Raw genomic sequence first — 17,831 nt, forward strand, 5'->3', positions numbered from 1 at the left:
GGTGGAGTTTGGACTGAGGCAATTCCAAGTGGGAGGAGGCTTGGGGTGGAGCCTCCAACGGAATATTCCATACTCTTTGGGTATATGGATGCCAGGGCCTGGAGTGGGGCTTCCATTCAAACAATGAGGTCACTTTTAGTCCCTCACAGCAGAGTGTCAGGTTGGTCTGGCAAAGGTGAGGGCTGAACAGGAAGACCACAATGGGGCCTGTTCTGTTCTGATTCTCGGTAGGCAACGCTGCTGTGTAGCTTGCACAAGCTTGCGATGGTAGGAAGGGCTTGTGTGCCTTGTGTTCCTCTGTTTATACTGATGATGGAGCTCAGCCTGTGGCCCGTTACAGCTTGGCACAGACATCAGGGCCTGAGACCAAAGTATGTGCGTGTGGAAACCCCATTTTACTTAATAAAAACACAGTACTTTCTCCATTCCAGGCAGTCAGTATGGTGATCCCACCAGGGAGCAGGGACAATCAGGCTGCTCAGTCTGATCAGCGATGGGTAAACATCAGAGACTAGCCATCAGCTCCAACGTGGTGACTGGCCACCAAACTCCAATGTAGTGACTAGTCAACAACTCCAACATGGACAACACAGGAGACCCCTCTCTTCCTTCCTGTTTTATTTTGCTTGTTGAGACAGAATCTCCCAGAGCAGCCAAGGCTGGACTTGAATGCATGATCCTCATGCTTCAGCTTCCCCAGTGCTGGGATTATAAGCATAAACCCTCATGTCCTGCTGTAAGGCACTAGATTTTTTGTTTGTTTGTTTAAGGGATATTTCTTTTCTTTTCTTTTGGGTTTTCAAGACAGGGTTTAAAGGTGTGTGCCACCACTCCCAGTTTCTTTTCCTTTTCTTCTTCTTATTTTATTTTATTTTTTTTGATGTGGAAAGTTTTTTGAGAGAAAGGAAATGAAAAGGGGGAGAGGGGAGGGGAAGGACTGGCCACTGGTGACAGAAGTAGTGGAAAAAGAGAGAGAGAAAGAGAGAGAGGGGGGGAGAGAGGGAGAGAGAGAAGGAGAGAGAGAGAGAGAGAGGAAGAGAGAGAGGGAGAGAGGGAGAGGGAGAGAGAGGGAGAGAGGGAGAGAGAGAGGCAAAGATCTGCCTGCCTCTTCAGTGGAGCAGCAGGAAAGAGTTTCTTTTCTTACTTAAGATGGTGTCTCACTATGTTGGCCCTGGCTGGCTTGGAACTCAATTTGTAGACAAGGACTAATCAAAGATCTGCCTGCTTCTGCCTCCCAAGTGCTGGGATTAAAGGTATACGCCACACACTCCCACATTTAAAATATTTTAGAATTTATTTTGATTTATGTGTATGCGTGTGTTCTTGTTTGCATATATGTGCACTGTGCTCATGCAGTGTCCAAGGCCATTTCTCCAGCTCCTTTTTTTCTTTTCTCTTTTTTTTTTCTGAGACAGGGTTTTGCTGTAGTTTTGGAGCCTGTCCTGGAACTAGCTCTTGTAGACCAGGCTGGCCTCGAACTCACAGAGATCCACCTGCCTCTGCCTCCCAAGTGCTGGGATTAAAAGCGTGCACAACCACCACCGGGCTCCAGCTCCTTTAAATGAAAAACATTATTACTGTGTTTATGATGTGTATGCATACGGGTGTGAAGGAGCCGCAGCGTGCATGCAGCAATCAGAGGACAACTTAGGGAAGTTGATTCTGTCCTTCTTTCTACCCTTACATGACTTCTGGTGATGGGACTCAGGTCATCAGCTTGCTTGTGTGGCAAGTTCTTTTACTGTGGAGCCATCTGGAAGGCCAATGAGAACTTGCTTTCTAAGAGAAAAAAAGATAGTGACATAAGTTCTAGACAGGTTTTGAACATTATCTTATATAAACCGCAAAAGCCCCATGATACACATCCCATGTTATCTCTGCTCTCCAGAGGAGGAAATACCCACAGAGATGAGCGATTTCCTAAAATCACAAGGCCAAAGCAGTGAGACTAACTCCGGGCACAGCATCTCAGGATGTCTGCATGTGCTCCAGTTGTGGGCTCTGATTTGGGGCTCTGAGTTCCAACCTGACCACGTGGGATGTGTGGGTGAGTGGCAGGGGCCAGGAGCCCATCCGCATCGCAGTCATCACCACCATAGCAGTGGTGCCCAGCCCTCTTCGGTGCTTCCTGGGGACAGGCCCTGGGCTGGAACCATTTCCATAGTGTTTGCCATGGATCTTCTTCACAATGAACCTCAGAAGTACATGTGAATATTCTCTGTCACACAGGAGGCTCAGAGGGGCCACGTCTATGAAATCTGGAGTTTGAAGCCAGGCCTGCTGCAATGGAATTCTCTCTCCCTTGCAGAATCAGTCTTTTGATGGTGGGGGTTGAACCCAATGCCTCCTATCCTAAGTATATGTTTGGCCGCTGAGCTGTATCCCCTGACTTGCTTTATATTTTATTCTTGTTTTTTTGAGACAAGGTTTCTCTGTGTAGCCCTGACTGTCCTGGAACTCGCTCTGTAGACCAGGCTGGCCTTGAAACTCACAGGGATCCCCCTGCTTCTGTTTCCTGAGTGCTGGGATTAAAGGGTACACCACCACTGCCTGACTTCCCAGATCTGATTTAACTATGACTTCTTTCTCTCTCTCTCTCTCCCCCCTTCCCTCCTTTTCTTTTTCTTTCTTTTTTTTTTTTTTTNAAAAAAGAAATACAAAGGAAAGGAAAGGACATGACTACTCCTAGGTATGTAGAAAAGAAGGCTCATTGTAGACACGAGGGAGAGCATGGTCAGCAACAGGCACATCTGGGAGAGTCCAGAGCGGACATGGCCAGACTGAGCTGTGCCATGTGGGAGAGGGAGGGGAGAAAAGGGGGAACCAGGTATAGCAGTCTAGAAGCTAAAGATCCAAAAGGGAAGGGAGGTAACCAAATGTCTGGATTATATAGAGAAGTGTCTCTGGGTAAAGGGCAGCCCAGCCCCTGGGCTGGAGAGTTCAGGAAAGAGGGCGGTGTTTGAACCATACCCTGTAACAGGTGGAACTGAGGGATGCTGATGCTGAGAGAGCCTGGCCGCCAGGTCCAGCTTTGATATGTTAAAGAGACACCTCAGCTGTTTGTCCCAGGCTTGAAACAGAGCAGCTGAGATTATATTATTATTTTCATTATTATTACTTCGAGACAGGCTAGCTGCAAACTCTTTTTAAAAATTATTTTTAATTTTTATTACTTTTTTAGATATTTACAACCTTAAAACTATTTTTCTTATTTTATATATATGTGCATTTTGCTTGCACATTTGTGTGCGTAAAATATATGTCTGTGCTTTTGTGTGGGTATTGACAACTGAACTCAAGTTTTCTGGAAGAGCAGCAGTTGGTATTCTTAACTGCTGAGTCATTTCTCCAGTCCCCCAAACTTTATTATTTTTTTAAACTGCTTCCAATTACAATTTTAGAAGTTTTGGGGGCTAGAGAGATGGCTCAGAGGTTAAGAGCACTGGCTGCCCTTCCAGGGGTCCTGAGTTCAATTCCCAGCAACCACATGGTGGCTCACAACCATCTGTAATGAGATCTGGTGTCCTCTTCTGGCCTGCAGGCATACATGCAGGCAGAACATTGCATAAATAACAAATAAATATATAGTTTAAAAAGTTTGTGAATTTTTTTAACCATACCCAGAGCATTAATAAACATGGATACAAGAGCAAACTCATTTTAAGAAGATTAAGGTAAAAGTTAATATCCATAGGCATTAACCTAGCTTTTAAGAGGTGATGCCATCCTCGGGTAGCTATGTCAAGGTTATTAAAGCTGTTCACATCACCCAAATATATAGTTTTATCCTTCACTTAGGACCAAAGAAGAAAAGTTAGATAGTCCAACAAAGGAAAAAGTGTTTCCAACTAATACACACTCTGATTGGACTCCCAAAACTGAGTTAATGGAGAGTTCTCATACACCCATCTCTCTCTCTCTCTCTCTCTCTCTCTCTCTCTCTCTCTCTCTCTCTCTCTCTCTCATTATTATTATTATCATCACCATTATTATTCATTTGTTTTTGGTTTTATTTAGATAGGGTTTCTCTGTGTAACAGCTTTGGCTGTCTTGGAACTCAATTTGTAGACCAGGCTGGCCTTGAACTCACAGAGATCTGTCTGCTCCTGCCTCCAGAGTGCTGGGATTAAAGCCTGTTCTACCATGCCCAGCAAGACTGAACTTTCAGTGAGAGTGTCCTGTGGAAGAAAATGTGTTCTGGTGCCATGAGGAGTAAGAGGGTAAATGAACTCACAGGAGCCAGGCAGGCTCTACTTACAGGGGAGTTAGTCCCTCTACACAACTCAAAACACTTGGGCATCATCTCATCCACACTTGGTATATTTTTCAAAAATTTTATTTTATGTGCATGATTTTGCCTGAATATGTCTCTGCACCATGTGTGTTTAGTACCCAAAGAGGTCAGAAGAAGGCGTCAAAGCCCCTAGAACTGGAATTACAGATGGTTGGGAATCACCATATGGGTGCTGAGAACTGAACCTAGGTCCTCTGAAAGAGCAGCCAGAGCTTAACCACTGAGGAATTTCTCCAGCCCCCACATTAATTCAAAACAGTCTACAAACAAAATTTTACTAGCACAAATTGGTACATAAAACCAGGTGTGGTGGTGCACACTTTTAATCCCAGCACTGATAGGCAGAGACAGGTGGATTGCTGTGAGTTTGAGGTCAGCCTGGTCTACATAACAAGTTACAGAATAGCCAGAGCTACATAGTGAGACTGTCTCAAAAAGCAAAAACATATTGTACAGAATTCTCAAAGGACTAATAAAACTATATAAAGTGCTAATTCTATGAAGTATTTTAATGAAAAAATGAGGTCTCATTGTGATTCCAGGCTAGAGTGTGGTGGCTACTCATGGGTGCCCCTGCTACTGTTCAGCACAAACGGACCGATTGTCTCTGACTCCCAAGGTCACCACATTGATGTCAAACTTAGTGTGAATACCTGGTTAGAGTGCACTACAGCTCCAGGCTCCTGAGCTCCAGAAGCCCTTCTGCCTCTGGAGTAGCTGGTATCACGGGCCTGTGCCACCACACTAGGTCTGTATCAAACAGCGGAGGTGGGCCAGGCAGTGTTGCTTGCTCATGCCTGTAATCTCAGTATTTAGGAAGCTAAGGCAGATTGTGAGCTCAAGGTCAGCCTTGGCTATATAAGGAGTCCCTGCATCAACAAACAAACAAACAAACAAACAAAATCCCCAAACAAACACAAAACCTGAAACAAGAACTGTGGTGAAATTTGTGTAACATAAAATCTTAAGTGTGGTGCTTCATGTCTGCAGCCTCAGCTACTTGGGAGGCTGAGGCAATAGGATTGCTTGATCCCAGGAATTCAGAGCTAGCCTGGTCAATATAGTTAAGACTAATGTATGTACACACACACTCACACACATCTATCTATCTGTCTGTCTGTCTATCTATCATCTATCTATCTATCTATCTATCTATCTATCTATCTATCTATCTATCTATCATGTGTGTGTGTGTGTGTGTGTGTGTGTGTGTGTACTGGGCAAGTAACCCAGTGAGAGCCATGGCTAGCATATGTAAGTTTCTGGGTTCTATTCCCAGAACCAGAAAAAAATAGCAAGTTTTAAAAATTTTATTTAACTTTATTTTGTGTGCATTGATGTGAAAGTATCAGATCAACTGGAACTGGAGTTACAGACAGTTGTGAGCTGCCATGTAGGTGCTGGGAACCCCAGTCCTCTGGAAGAGCAGCAAGTGCTCTTAATCGATGAGCCATTTCTCTACCCCCCATGCAAACATTTTTTAATGCACAAAATTCAGAGGCATTTAATGTTTGCACAGCGTTGTGCCACTGCCACTTATAGCTAGCTCAGAACATTTTCATCACCCTCCAAAGAGACTTTGCACCCATTAGCAGTCTCTCCTCCTCCCGCCTCCTGGCTACTATTAATTTGCTGTCTCTATGGACTTGCCTGTTTAAGGGGTTTCCTAGGAATAGAGTCTTACATGGTGTGGCCTTTTGTGATTGGCTTCTCAGCAGGATTTTTGAGATTATCTGTGATGAGTTGTATGCCATTCCTTTTAATGGCTGGATAATATTTCATTGTTTGAGCATACTATATTACAGATTGCCTGTTTCTCAGATGTTTAGCATTTAAATTGTTTCCCCTATTATTTTAGTGGTACTACTGCAGTGTTGGGGATCGAACCTAGGACCTATGTGTGGCCTCTCGCATGCTAGGCAAGCACTCTACCACTGAGATATTGCAACAGCCTTCTTTTCTCCGTCCCTCTCTTCATTCCTTCTTTCTATATTGGGCATTGCATTCAGAGCCATGCATATACTAATACTATTACTCTGTTCCTAGCTGCATTCTTAGCTCTACCTTTACTTTATACTAGTTTTCACTTTTATTCATATGCACATGTGTGCTGCTGTGAACCTGGGCGCACAGAAATCTCTTTGAATCCCTGCTTTTAAATCTTTGGGGTATGTAATGGAAGGGGCACTGCTCTGTGCCATGGCAATTCTAGGCTCAACCTTCTGAGGACAACTACACTCATCCCCATCTGTGGCTGCATCACCGAGGTTACCAGTTTTTCATCATCCTGGCCAAAGCTTGTCATTTCCTCTCTTTATTGCAGTGGCTCAGTGGGTGTGAAGTGGTATCTCCTTGTGGTTTGGCCTTGCATTTCCCTAAACGATGTTGAACATCCTTTCACGAGTTTGTTGGTCATTTGTGTATCTTTAGAGAAGCTCAAGTGCTTTGTCCATCTTAAAACAAGATTGTTGTTCTTCTGACTTAACATGTACTTAGAAATCATTTCTAATGTACAGAAAATTGCAGTATAAATCAGAGAAGTCTATATAACTTTTGCCTTAGGTTCATCTCTTACTAACATTTACCTCATTTTCTTTATTTAATGTTTTTATTTTACATGTTTGTATTTTATTTTAATTATTTTTTTGGGTGTGCATGTGGGGGCCAGAGGAAACTTTTGGGAGTCAGTTCACTGCTTCCATCTTGTTATTCCCAGGAACTGAGCTCAGGTAGTCAGCCTTGGCGACAATCACCCTTTCCCACTGAACCATCTTCCTGCACCTCATCCCCTGCCCTGTTTGCTTCCTTCCTTCCTCTAGGATTGAAGAATGTTTTCCAGCACCACTGGGAAGAGAACGTCATAGACACTCAGTCTGTAGGTACTTCAGATCAAGAACACTTGTTTACGTAATTATTCAGTGCTCTAAACCTGAGTAAATTTGACTGATATGACATTTCCTCTTTATCTGCTTTCTGTACTCTAATTTTATCCATTCATCCAGCATTGCACATGTCCTCCTCAGTACAGAAGCTGGGTTAGGGTTCTGGGTTGCATGTGATTGTTAGGTTTCCTCCCTCCCTCCCTCCCTCCCTCCCTCCCTCCCTCCCTCCCTCCCTCCCTTCCTTCCCTTCTTNGTTTCCTCCCTCCCTCCCTCCCTCCCTCCCTCCCTCCCTCCCTCCCTTCTTTCCTTCCCTTCTTCCCTTCCTCTCTTCTCTGCCCCCAATTCTCCAGGATCTCTCTGTGTAGCCTTGGCTGTTCTGGAATTTGCTTTGTAGACCAGGCTGACCTTAAACTCACATTATCTGCCTGCCTCTGCCTCCTGAGCATTGGGATTAAAGGCATGATCCACCACCGTCTGGCTTATTATTATTATTTTAATTATCATTTTTGGGTTTTTCCAGACAGGGTTTCTCTGTGTAGACCAGGCCTGAACTCACAAAGATTCTCTTCCCTCTGCCTCCTGAGTATTGGGGTTAAAGGTGTGTACCAGCACCACTGCATAGCATTTTAATTAATTAATTTAATTAATTAACTTCAGACAGGGTCTTTCTCTATAACCCTGGTTTGAAATTCTATTTTTTTCTTTTTCTTTTTAGATTTATTTATTTATTAAGTATACAGTGGTCTGCCTGCATATGTCCCTGCAGGCCAGAAAGGGCACCATATCTCATTACAGATGGTTGTGAGCCACTATGTGGTTGCTGGGAATTGAACTCAGGACCTTTGGAAATGCAGCCAGTGCTCTTAGCCTCTGAGCCATCTCTTCAGCCCTCTTTTTTTTTTTTTTAAAGAAAACAAACTACCTTTTTTCATTTACATACCAATCCAAGTTCCCATGCCCTCCCCTTCTCCCATTCCTTCCACATATCCTCCTACCCCACCCCCATCCAATCCCTTAGAGAGGGTAAGGCACATTGCTTTGGGGAAAGTCCAAGGCCCTCCCTACTATATCTAGGCTGAGCAAGGTATTATCCAAAGAGAACAGGTTCCCAAAAAGCCAGTACATGCAGTAGGAATAAATCTTGGTGCCACTGCTGGTGGCCCCTCAGTCTGCCCAGCCATGCAACTGTCAACCACATTCAGAGGGACTAGTTCGGTCCTATGCTTGTTCCTTCCCAGTCCGGCTGGAGTTGGTTAGCTTTCATTAGCTCAGGTAAACTGTTTCAGTGGATGAACCCATCATGGTCTTGATCTCTTTGCTCATATTCTCATTCCTTCTACTCTTCAACTGGAATTTGGGAACTTAGATTGGTGTTCGATGCGGGTCTCTGCCTCTGTTTCCATCAGTTGCTGGATGAAGGTTCTATGGTGATATTTAAGATATTCATCAGTCTGACTACAGGGCAAGTCAAGATCAGACCCCCTCTCCTCTATTGCTTAGGGTCTTAGCTGAGTTCATCCTGTGGATTCCTGGGAATTTCTCTAGAGCCAGGTTTCTTGCTAACCCTATAATGGCTCCCTCAATCAAAGTATTTCTTTCCTTGTTCTCATCTCTGCCTTCCTCCTTCTCTACTATCCCATTCCCGCAAGTTCTCCTCACCCCTCCCCTTCTCCCCTCCTCTTCCCCTTCCACCCTCCGTTATCCTCCTACCCCCATTTTTTAATTGATTATTTAGAATTTAGATGTTTAATTTCTTGAGTTCTTTATACATTCTGGAGATCAGTCCTTTGTCTGATGGGGGTGGGGGGTTGGTGAAGATCTTTTCCCATTCAGTAGGCTGCCTTTTTGTCTTATTGACTGTGTCCTTTGCTTTACAGAAGCTTGTCAGTTTCAGGAGGTCCCATTTATTTATTGGAACACTCCTGCACTTGCACATGAACTTGTGTGCTTCTGTTCATGTTATCGTGTAGGGGTCAGAGGACCACTTTGTCTCCCCTTCCACCATACGGGCTCTGGAGATGTCAGCAGGCTTGGTAGCAGGTACTTTCACAGGTTGAGACGTTTTGCCAGCCCCTAATTGAGTAGTTTTATGTAACTGTCTCTATGTCTCCAGTTCCTTCTGTTATCTTGTTCTGTTCCTCTGGGCAATTTTCTCACCACCTAGTCTGGTGGTCTCCCAGATAACCCCACCCACTTGTATCTGACCTGGCTCATGGCCCTGCTCACAGATCATAGGCAGGCCAGTTTATAGTGATCAGGGCTTGGGGACACTTCTTTCATTTTCTGTCTTTGAGCTTCCCTTCCTCATGCAGCTGCTGCAGCCATAGGCTAGATAGAGGGCCCACGGAGCTATCCAATCACCAGTGCAAGACCCTCTTTCCCCAGCAGGGCTAGGAGGCTGAGAGTGATGAAATCCTACCAGGGTGGTTGCAGCGTGTTCAGCAGGATCCTATGATAAGATGTCTAACAGTTTCAGGGCAGCTGTTTTGAGGTTGAGAGGCTGGGAGCCCACAGGAAGTGACTTGGTGCTGAGCTGATGCAGCTCTGTTCAGCACCCGTCCTGGCACGGAGGCTGCAACTGTCGCTCCTGGGAATGTCCACAGAGTGCATCGATCCTTGGACAGGAGGGCCACAGAGCCAGACTCAGAGTCCAGGTGGGGGGTATGGCACCTTGGCTTCAGGTGGGTGTCTGCCTCCCCCCACATCTGCTTCCTGGAACCTGCCCCGCTGGAGAGCATCCTTGGCTGCAGCTGTTCTCTGCTACATCAACCTTCTGAACTACATGAACTGGTTCATCATCCCAGGTGAGCAGGGAAGGGGTGACCCAGGGCAGGATCTCCAGTTACCCCCACCCTATAAGCCCATGACTGTGCACCCATCATGGCCTTCCTTCCAACACCCATCCTTCTCTTGGAGCACATCTCTGGTGGTCTCCCCTCACTAAGTGGTCTCTAGCCTCTCCTGAATGGTCCCAAGCCAGAATGGGACACAATGTTTGGGGGCAGGAACATTAGGAGGTAGATGGATAGGATCGTGCTCTGCAGCAAAGGCCTCAGGTTGAAGATGGAGCTGCAGGCAAGGTTATGGAGGGCAGGACAGCTTGGCCCAGCTCTCAAGTGAGAGTGGCTCTTCCTGGACTGTTTCTGGGGCAGCTGGCTGCTGGCCTACCTTGCGCAGTTTGCCTTCCTTCTTGTTGGAAACAGGGCACAACCTGCTTCTGTGTTTTGTGGCTCGCTTATGCGTTCGCTCTGTGACGAATGTTTTTCTCGTTTGCTTTTCTCTTCTAGGCATTCATTCTTTCCTTCATTAATTCATAGCCAATCCTTTCTTAGAAAGATCATTCTAATCTGTGTGTGCATGGGTGTGTATGTGTGTGTGTGTGTGTGTGCGTGTGCAAGCATTTGTGTGGAGGTCAGAGGACCCTTCCATGGAGTCGGTGTTCTCCTTCACCTTTATGTGAGCTCCAGGGATTGAACTCAGGTTTCCAAGCTCGTTCAGCAAGTGCCTACACAGGCTGAGCCAGCCATCTTGCCAGCCTTCTTTTCTTTTCTGAGGCCTCATGTAGCTCAGGCTAGACTCAAACTCACTATGTAGCTGAGGCTGACCTTAAGCTGCTGACATTCCTGCCTTTGCCTCCTGAGAGCGAGGATTACAGGCATGCCACCGCAATGGTTTATGTAGTTCTAGGGATCGAAGTCAGGGTTTTTGTGCATGCTAAGCAAGCTCTCTACTAACTGACTGATGTCTCCACCTCTTTTGTTTCTTTCTTTGTTTTTGAGACAGGGTCTTAAGTAAGACCAGTTTGGCTTTGAATTCACTATGTAGTTGAGAATGCTTCTGTCTCCCAAGTGCTGAGACTGCAGGTGTGACACCATGCCTAGCCAACCTTCACTTTCCATCACCCACATCACCACTGTGCACTGTGAGCAGGAGCCTCTGGTAGGACCCAGGAGAAACTCAGATGTGTGGTCCCTACTGCAGGGACAACTGTCTTAAGGGGCACAGAAAGAAGCTTACCAATAATGACCATGCAAGGCAGAGAGATGGGGAGCAGTGCAGATGAGGGGGCTCAGGCCAGGCTGGGAAGCCTACTCGAGTAACTGTAACTGCTGGCCATGCCCAAAGCCAGGACGTTGAGCCATCAGTTATGAGTTTAGGATAGCCAGGAACCTCTGGAATAATGGGAATCTGGGGCTGCAGACATTACCAGAGCAGGACTGTGTCTTTGAGGAGCTCAGAGGGACACAGAACATGGGTCCAGCTTGCTCAGATGTGAGGCAGAGTGGGGTGAGTGCCAGCAGAGCAGCCCCGAGGATGAGTGACTACAGAACGGACACACAGGGACCGTTTTTCCTGGGCCTTGGGAACTGGGATGACTGGAAGGCAGGAATCATAGATGTGAATGGAGGCAGGTGAGCGTACTGATCAGAAGTGGCAAGAGGGAGAAAAAGCAGGAAACAATCCTCCAGAGGGTGTTTGGTGCAAGATCACAGGCTTTTGAATTTTGAATGGCCACCTGGGAGTTTGTACTTTCTGTTTTTTTTTTTTTTTTTTTTTTTTTTTTTTTTTTTTTTTTTTTTTTTTTTTTTTTTGGTTTTTCGAGACAGGGTTTCTCTGTGGTTTTGGAGCCTGTCCTGGAACTAGCTCTTGTAGACCAAGCTGGTCTCGAACTCACAGAGATCCGCCTGCCTCTGCCTCCCGAGTGCTGGGATTAAAGGCGTGCGCCACCACCGACCGGCCCCGAGCTTGTACTTTCTGATCCAGGCAATGGGGAACCATGGGAGAGAACCTCAAGTGGATTTGGGTCCTCGGAAGATGCAAGGCGAGCTGGGGAGGTCAGTTCAGAGGCTACCACAGGGGATCAGGCTGACGAGGAGGCCAGAACCTTAGTATGGGCTGAGGGGCTTGGGGCAGTGGGGCGGGGTGAGAGGCAAGGGGCTGCTGGGAAGTGTCACTGTGCACCCTTCTGAGCCTTAGCCCCAACTGCAGCACTCTCTCTGCCCTGGGAGCCCCCAGTGGGGCTGTCAGACCCTGAGACCTGCCTGTCAGAGTCCTTCCTTCTTGGGACTTCCTTTGGCTGTGGTCACAATGGGGAAGGCTTGGAGAAGTGAAACCATGCAGGGGTTCTTGGGGACTGCTGGGGTCAAACATTGGTGTAGAAGCTAAGGTCTCCCGTGGAAGCAGTGCTTAGGAAGACCAGGGTGGTAGAGACTGGGGGAAGAGCTGGCTTTGCCCTTGGCCTTGGGTTACCCACAAGGTTGAGAAGTTCTCAGGAGACAGATCAAGGGGACTCTCCTAAAAATGGAAAACGAGTGCACTCAGAGGACTTTTAGGTAGCTATTTTTCTTGCTAACTTATGTTGCATATTTTCCTTTCTCTCCAATGATCATGCCATCTGGTGTCATTAAAAGATGAAAAAGGGCCGAGGATGTAACTAAGTTGGCCGAGTGCTTGTTTGGCAAGCGTGAAGCCCTGGGTACCATCCTCAGCAACCCATAAAACCAGTGCTGTGGCACATACCTGTAATCCTAGTACTTTGGATAGAGTCAAGAGGATTACAAGTTCAAGGTCATCCTTGGCTACGTAGAGAGTTTAAGGCCAGCTTAGGCTATATGAGGATTTTTTTTCTCAAAATAATAATTTTTAAGGTGAAAAAGATATACAGATGTATATGTTTGGTTGTTATGGAGATTAGGTTCAAACCAGATGAATAAATGAACTCTCCTACCTGGTGACTTTCGTTCTTTGATCTTCATCTAATGGCTGTAGAGATCATATCAGAGGGGTGGATGCAGGGCTTCTTGTGGGCGGAGCCCCGTGTGGGGACTTTTGTTCCCCTTCTGTGATGCTGGATGGGGGAGCTGCCTCTGTCAGAGTAGCAATCCTTGCTCCTCCCATTCCAGCTGGACAGTCTTGGGCAAGTGGAGTCTGTGTATCAGGCACAGTGATGGTCCCGCCTCTCCTTTTGAGACAGGGTTTCATATACCTTAGGCTGGCTTTGATGTCTGCTGGCCTCAAACTCCTGATCCTCCTGTCTCTACCTCCTGACTGCTGAGATTACAGGTATGTGCTACCATGGCCTGACTTTGGTGTGTGTTTTCTACGGGCATGTTTCTGGTTTTTTTTTTTTTTTTTTTTTTTTTTTTTTTTTTTTTTGCTGTTGCTGTTGCTGCTATTGCTGTGTGGTTGTAAAAATGTCCAGGTCGGTGGGGATGAGGACCGTGGGCCCAGCTGCCATGTCCTGTGCTGTGCTGCTCACCTGGGCCTGTCCTGATTTCAGAGGAAGCAGCCTGGGAGGGCAGCTGGTTGGGTTGCTTCCCATCAATGCTGTCTATCTGTCCCTAGGAGTGTTACTGGATGTCCAGAAGTATTTTAATATCAGTGACAGCCATGCTGGTTTGCTGCAGACAGGTAAGGAGCCAGTTCTGGACCCTGGAACAGGGCTCTTTTGTTATAGTGTGGTGGGTTCTGTGGCCAGTTCTAGACCCCTAGTCTTCTGCAGGAGACAGCTGGGTGTCAGACTCTGGAGCTGGGTCAGCTGCAGGATGTACTGAGGGAGACAGACTGGGGAAGGCTCCTGAGTGTTCCTAGTTTCCAACCTGGTTGTAGCTCAGCTGGGTATTCCAAACAGAGAAGCCAGAAATCCCAGTGTGTGCTTTTCTCTCACAGAGCTGAGAAATCTAACAGGTTCGTAGACAGGTAGACAGACACACCTTGATCCTCAGGTGGGCTCAGAAGGGCTCTGGGTCGCAGAGAATCTATTAGTCCAGCATCAGAGAGCAGCCACACTCCATTCCAAGGGGTTGGTTTATGAGACCATGAAACATAGGTTAACCTTCCATGTAAGCTTGGGGAAGTGATATAAACCTATGTGTATGCACACAGGGACACACATGGTCATATAATGCCACATGTACACTGTAGGTCCTCTCTGCAGCCTGTCCCTCGCCCCAGTTGCCCTCTATCTTCTAGGGAACAGTTCCAGGACCAAGAGTTCCAGGCCAGTCTGGAACTTAGTGAGTTTTAGACAGCCAGTATTACCTAGTGAGACAGACCCTGTTTAAAATAAAAAGGCATGTCTGGGTGTAACAGCACGTGCCTTTAATCCTAGCACTCAGGAGATGGAGGCAGGTAGATCTCTGTGAGTTCCAGGCCAACCTGTCTACAGAGTGAGTTCTAGGTCAGCCAAGACTATCAACAGAGACCTTATCTCAAAATTTAAAAAAGGCATAGTGTTTGCAGAGTCCCTACTACAGCTTCCTCTAAATTCAGGTCATCTCCAGACGACTTGGTATAGCTAACACAAATCTATGAAAACCATAGCTGCAGTGTTTCACTTAGGGGCTGGTTAAAAGGAGAAAAGTCTGTTCGAGGTCAGTGTGGATGTTACGCTTATTGAACTATTTTAGCTTCAGGCAAAGATTTTACTTATTTATTTTTATTAAAATCTTATTTACATCTATTTCATTTTGCTTTTTGAGACAAGGTTTCATTACATAGCATTGACTGGCCTGGAACACTCCATGTAGAGCAGACTGGCCTCAAACTCACAGACGTCCCTCTGTCTCTGCCTCCCAAGTGCTGGGATTATCGGTGTATATCACCATTCCTGGATTTATTTATTTTTAAATATTTATTATTCGATGTGTACGAATGTTCTGCTTGAGTGTGTGTATATGTGCTACGTGTATGCTCGGTGCCTTTGGAGGTCAGAAGAGGGCACTAGAGCCTCTGGAACTGGAGCTACAGATTGTTCTGAGCTGGGAACAGATAACAGATTGTGGATGCTGGGAGCTGAACTCGGATCCTCTGCAAGAACAAGTGCTCTTAACCCTGATCCATCTCTCAAAAACATTTGTTTATACCGGACAGTGGTGGCACACACTTTTAATCCCAGCACTTGGGAGGCAGAGGCAGGCGGATCTCTGTGAGTTCGAGACCAGCTTGGTCTACAAGAGCTAGTTCCAGGACAGGCTCCAAAACCACAGAGAAATCCTGTCTCCAAAAACCAAAAATAAATAAATAAATAAATAATTTATTTATTTATTCATTCATTCATTCATAAGGCCTCATGTAACTCAGGCTGGCCCAGAAACCATCAAGTAGCCAAGAATGATCTTGAACTCTTGATCCATCTGCTTCTGTCTTCCCAGAGCTGAGACTACAGATTTTATCCAGATAATAAAAAATGTTTTAAATGTCAACTGAAAGCATATGAAGGAATAAATAGTTCTAGAAGGAATGAAAAGAACAACACAGATTTTGCTAACACTGGGACTGGTTAACACATGCTTCAGGAGGCAGAAGCACGTAGATCTCTATGAGTTGGAGGCTAGCCTGGCCTACATAGTGTGCTCCAAGTCAAACAGGCCTCACAGGGACACTCAGTCTTGAACAGAAGAAAACAAATCAAACATCGCCGAGAGCACTGGTTGTAGGTATACTTGTTATCTCTGGGAAGTAGAGGCAGGAAGAAGAATCAAAGTTATCATCTACATAAGGAGAGAGAGGCTACCTGTGCCTGAGACCATTTGTTCAGTGAGATACCATGTGTTTTTCATGAGACGGACAAAAATGAAATTCTAGCTCGTATCAGTTGGTGGCAAGAGCTCTAACATTTCTATGCCAGTGTAAATTGATATAGCCTTTTCGGAGCCCTGTTTTGGCAGCAGCTATTAAAATTTTAAACGCTGTCAACATTGGAGATAACTCTCTGTGGAGTAGTAGGTTGAACCATATTAAATTGCTGGTTTTGTAGGTCAAAAGTGGCCTAATTTCCACAATTACATATTGCTTAACCTAGTACTACAGCAGGTCATGGGAGAGTGGGGGGACTGGGACCTGAGCTGGACATTCATTGGGCTAAGGACACGTCAGTCATCTATGATCAACAAATAGAGTCCCAGGTTTTAGACAGAGCACTCCTAAATCTTGGTCTTTTGACAGTGGATAAGGTAAAAGGGGAGGGGTTTTTAGGCCTTCATTATCTACCTGCTAGCTTTACCAACTAGGAGGCCAGGACTCAGCATCCTGCAAGGAAGGAGGAGATTTTATTTTAGACACAGACATTGTGCATTAGTTTATCCACGTGCTAGCCAGCTGGGCAAACCCCAAACTAGGTCTTTGTTCTCACAGAAGAGCAAACACAACACTAATAAGTGCTTTGCTTAGTTTTAGCTATTACAAATATTGTTGTAGTCTGCAACAGTGACTCACCAGTTAAGAGCACTGGGTGGGCTGGGCAGCGGTGGCACACGCCTTTAATTACAGCCCTTGGGAGGCAGAGACAGGTTTTGAACTCTGTGAGTTCAAAGCCAGCCTGGACTATAGAGTGAGCTTCAGGATGTCAGAGCGGTTACACAGAAAAACACTGTCTTGAAAAACCAAACCAAACCAACAACCCAAAAATGAGTACTGGCTGCTCTTCAAGAGGACATGGGTTGAATCCTGTGTCCTTACAGCCACCTGAAACTTTAGTTACAGAGGATCCCACACCCTCTCAGGCCTCTGAGAGCATTGTATACATGAAGTACACATACACACATGCAGGTAGAACAACCATACACACAAAATAATAAAAGTTTTTTAAAAAGTAAAAAACATTTTATTACACTTAGTGTTGTGTCTGTGTGTGCGCTCTTGTGCTTGTGTGTGTGTGTACGTAAGTCATGATGTGAGTGTGGAGTCAGAGGACAATTTTCAGGAGCTGATTTTGTCCTTTCACCGTGTGGGTCCCAGGGATCAACCTCAGGTCTTCGGACTTGGTGGCAAGTACCTTTACTCACTGAGGCATCTCAGCTGGCTCCTTGTCTTTGTGTTTTTGAGACAAGGTCTTGCTGTGTAACCCTGAAGCTCTGGTCCTTTTGTCTCAGCCTCCTGAGTGCTGTAATTTCAGCATGCACCATGCCCTGCCTGATGCAGATGTAGCTGTAGTTCCCTTAGTAGGTGCTTGTGTAGGATGCACAAGGCCCTGGGTTCTATTGCATTGCATAAAAATGGGGTATAGTGACACACACCCATAGCACCAACAGCCAGGAGGTAGAGATAGGAGAATCAGAAGCTCAAGGTTCTCCTCGGCCTCGGGTACCTGAGATCCTGGTCTAGACATAGGTGTCAGTGTGGAGAATAGTACGTGTACTGAGGCACACCAGTTCTTCCCCCAGCATCCCACATCATCATTGGTTTGTAGTCCATGTGCTTGTTTCAGATTCCTCCTCTGCTGGTCCAAAGTTCTGACCTCCCTTTCCTTTTGCCAGAAGAAGGTGTATGAGGGACAGGTCAGATCAGTACCTACACCCAAGCTCACAGAAGCCATGCATTCTTGCAAATCCAGAAGGCTAGCATCTACTCTGTGTTGGTGGTTCTACATTCTCTTTATGCTGTCTGATGCCAGCTTCCCAAGACGGGGGTGATGTTCAGAGGCCATATAGTAACATAATCAGAGTTGAGATTTGGTCCATGCTCGGTGTCATACACTCTGGGCTGTGGGTTGTATAACGGACCAGGAAAGTAAGATTCAACTTTTTATCTCTTCCTTCTCTTGCCCTGGGCCCACTGCCAAGGTGCCAGCTTGTGGCATCTGTGCCAGGCCTCTTCCCTGGGCCAGAAGGGCTGTCTGCCCAGCCACCCTTTTGGAGGATCCAGGCTGTCCCTTG

The 17,831-nt window shown here is 46.1% G+C and overlaps 1 protein-coding gene across 3 annotated transcripts in view; it reads left to right on the forward strand.

The window, feature by feature from the left end:
• The first annotated feature begins 9,520 nt into the window (after window positions 1-9,520).
• The window catches only part of Spns3 (SPNS lysolipid transporter 3, sphingosine-1-phosphate (putative)), a 58,771-nt gene continuing 50,460 nt past the window's right edge, over window positions 9,521-17,831 (forward strand). For all 3 annotated transcript variants that reach the window (XM_050162754.1, XM_050162755.1, XM_050162756.1), the window contains exons 1-2: window positions 9,521-9,980; window positions 13,522-13,587. In XM_050162754.1, coding sequence (XP_050018711.1) covers window positions 9,713-9,980; window positions 13,522-13,587 — 334 coding nt within the window. In that variant the 5' untranslated portion in view covers window positions 9,521-9,712. The remainder of the gene's footprint in view (window positions 9,981-13,521; window positions 13,588-17,831) is intronic.

The sequence above is a fragment of the Alexandromys fortis genome, unplaced genomic scaffold, assembly GCF_014885135.2.
Source record: "Alexandromys fortis isolate MF-2015 unplaced genomic scaffold, M_Fortis_MF-2015_v1.1 scaffold_84, whole genome shotgun sequence".
Lineage (NCBI taxonomy): Eukaryota > Metazoa > Chordata > Mammalia > Rodentia > Cricetidae > Alexandromys > Alexandromys fortis.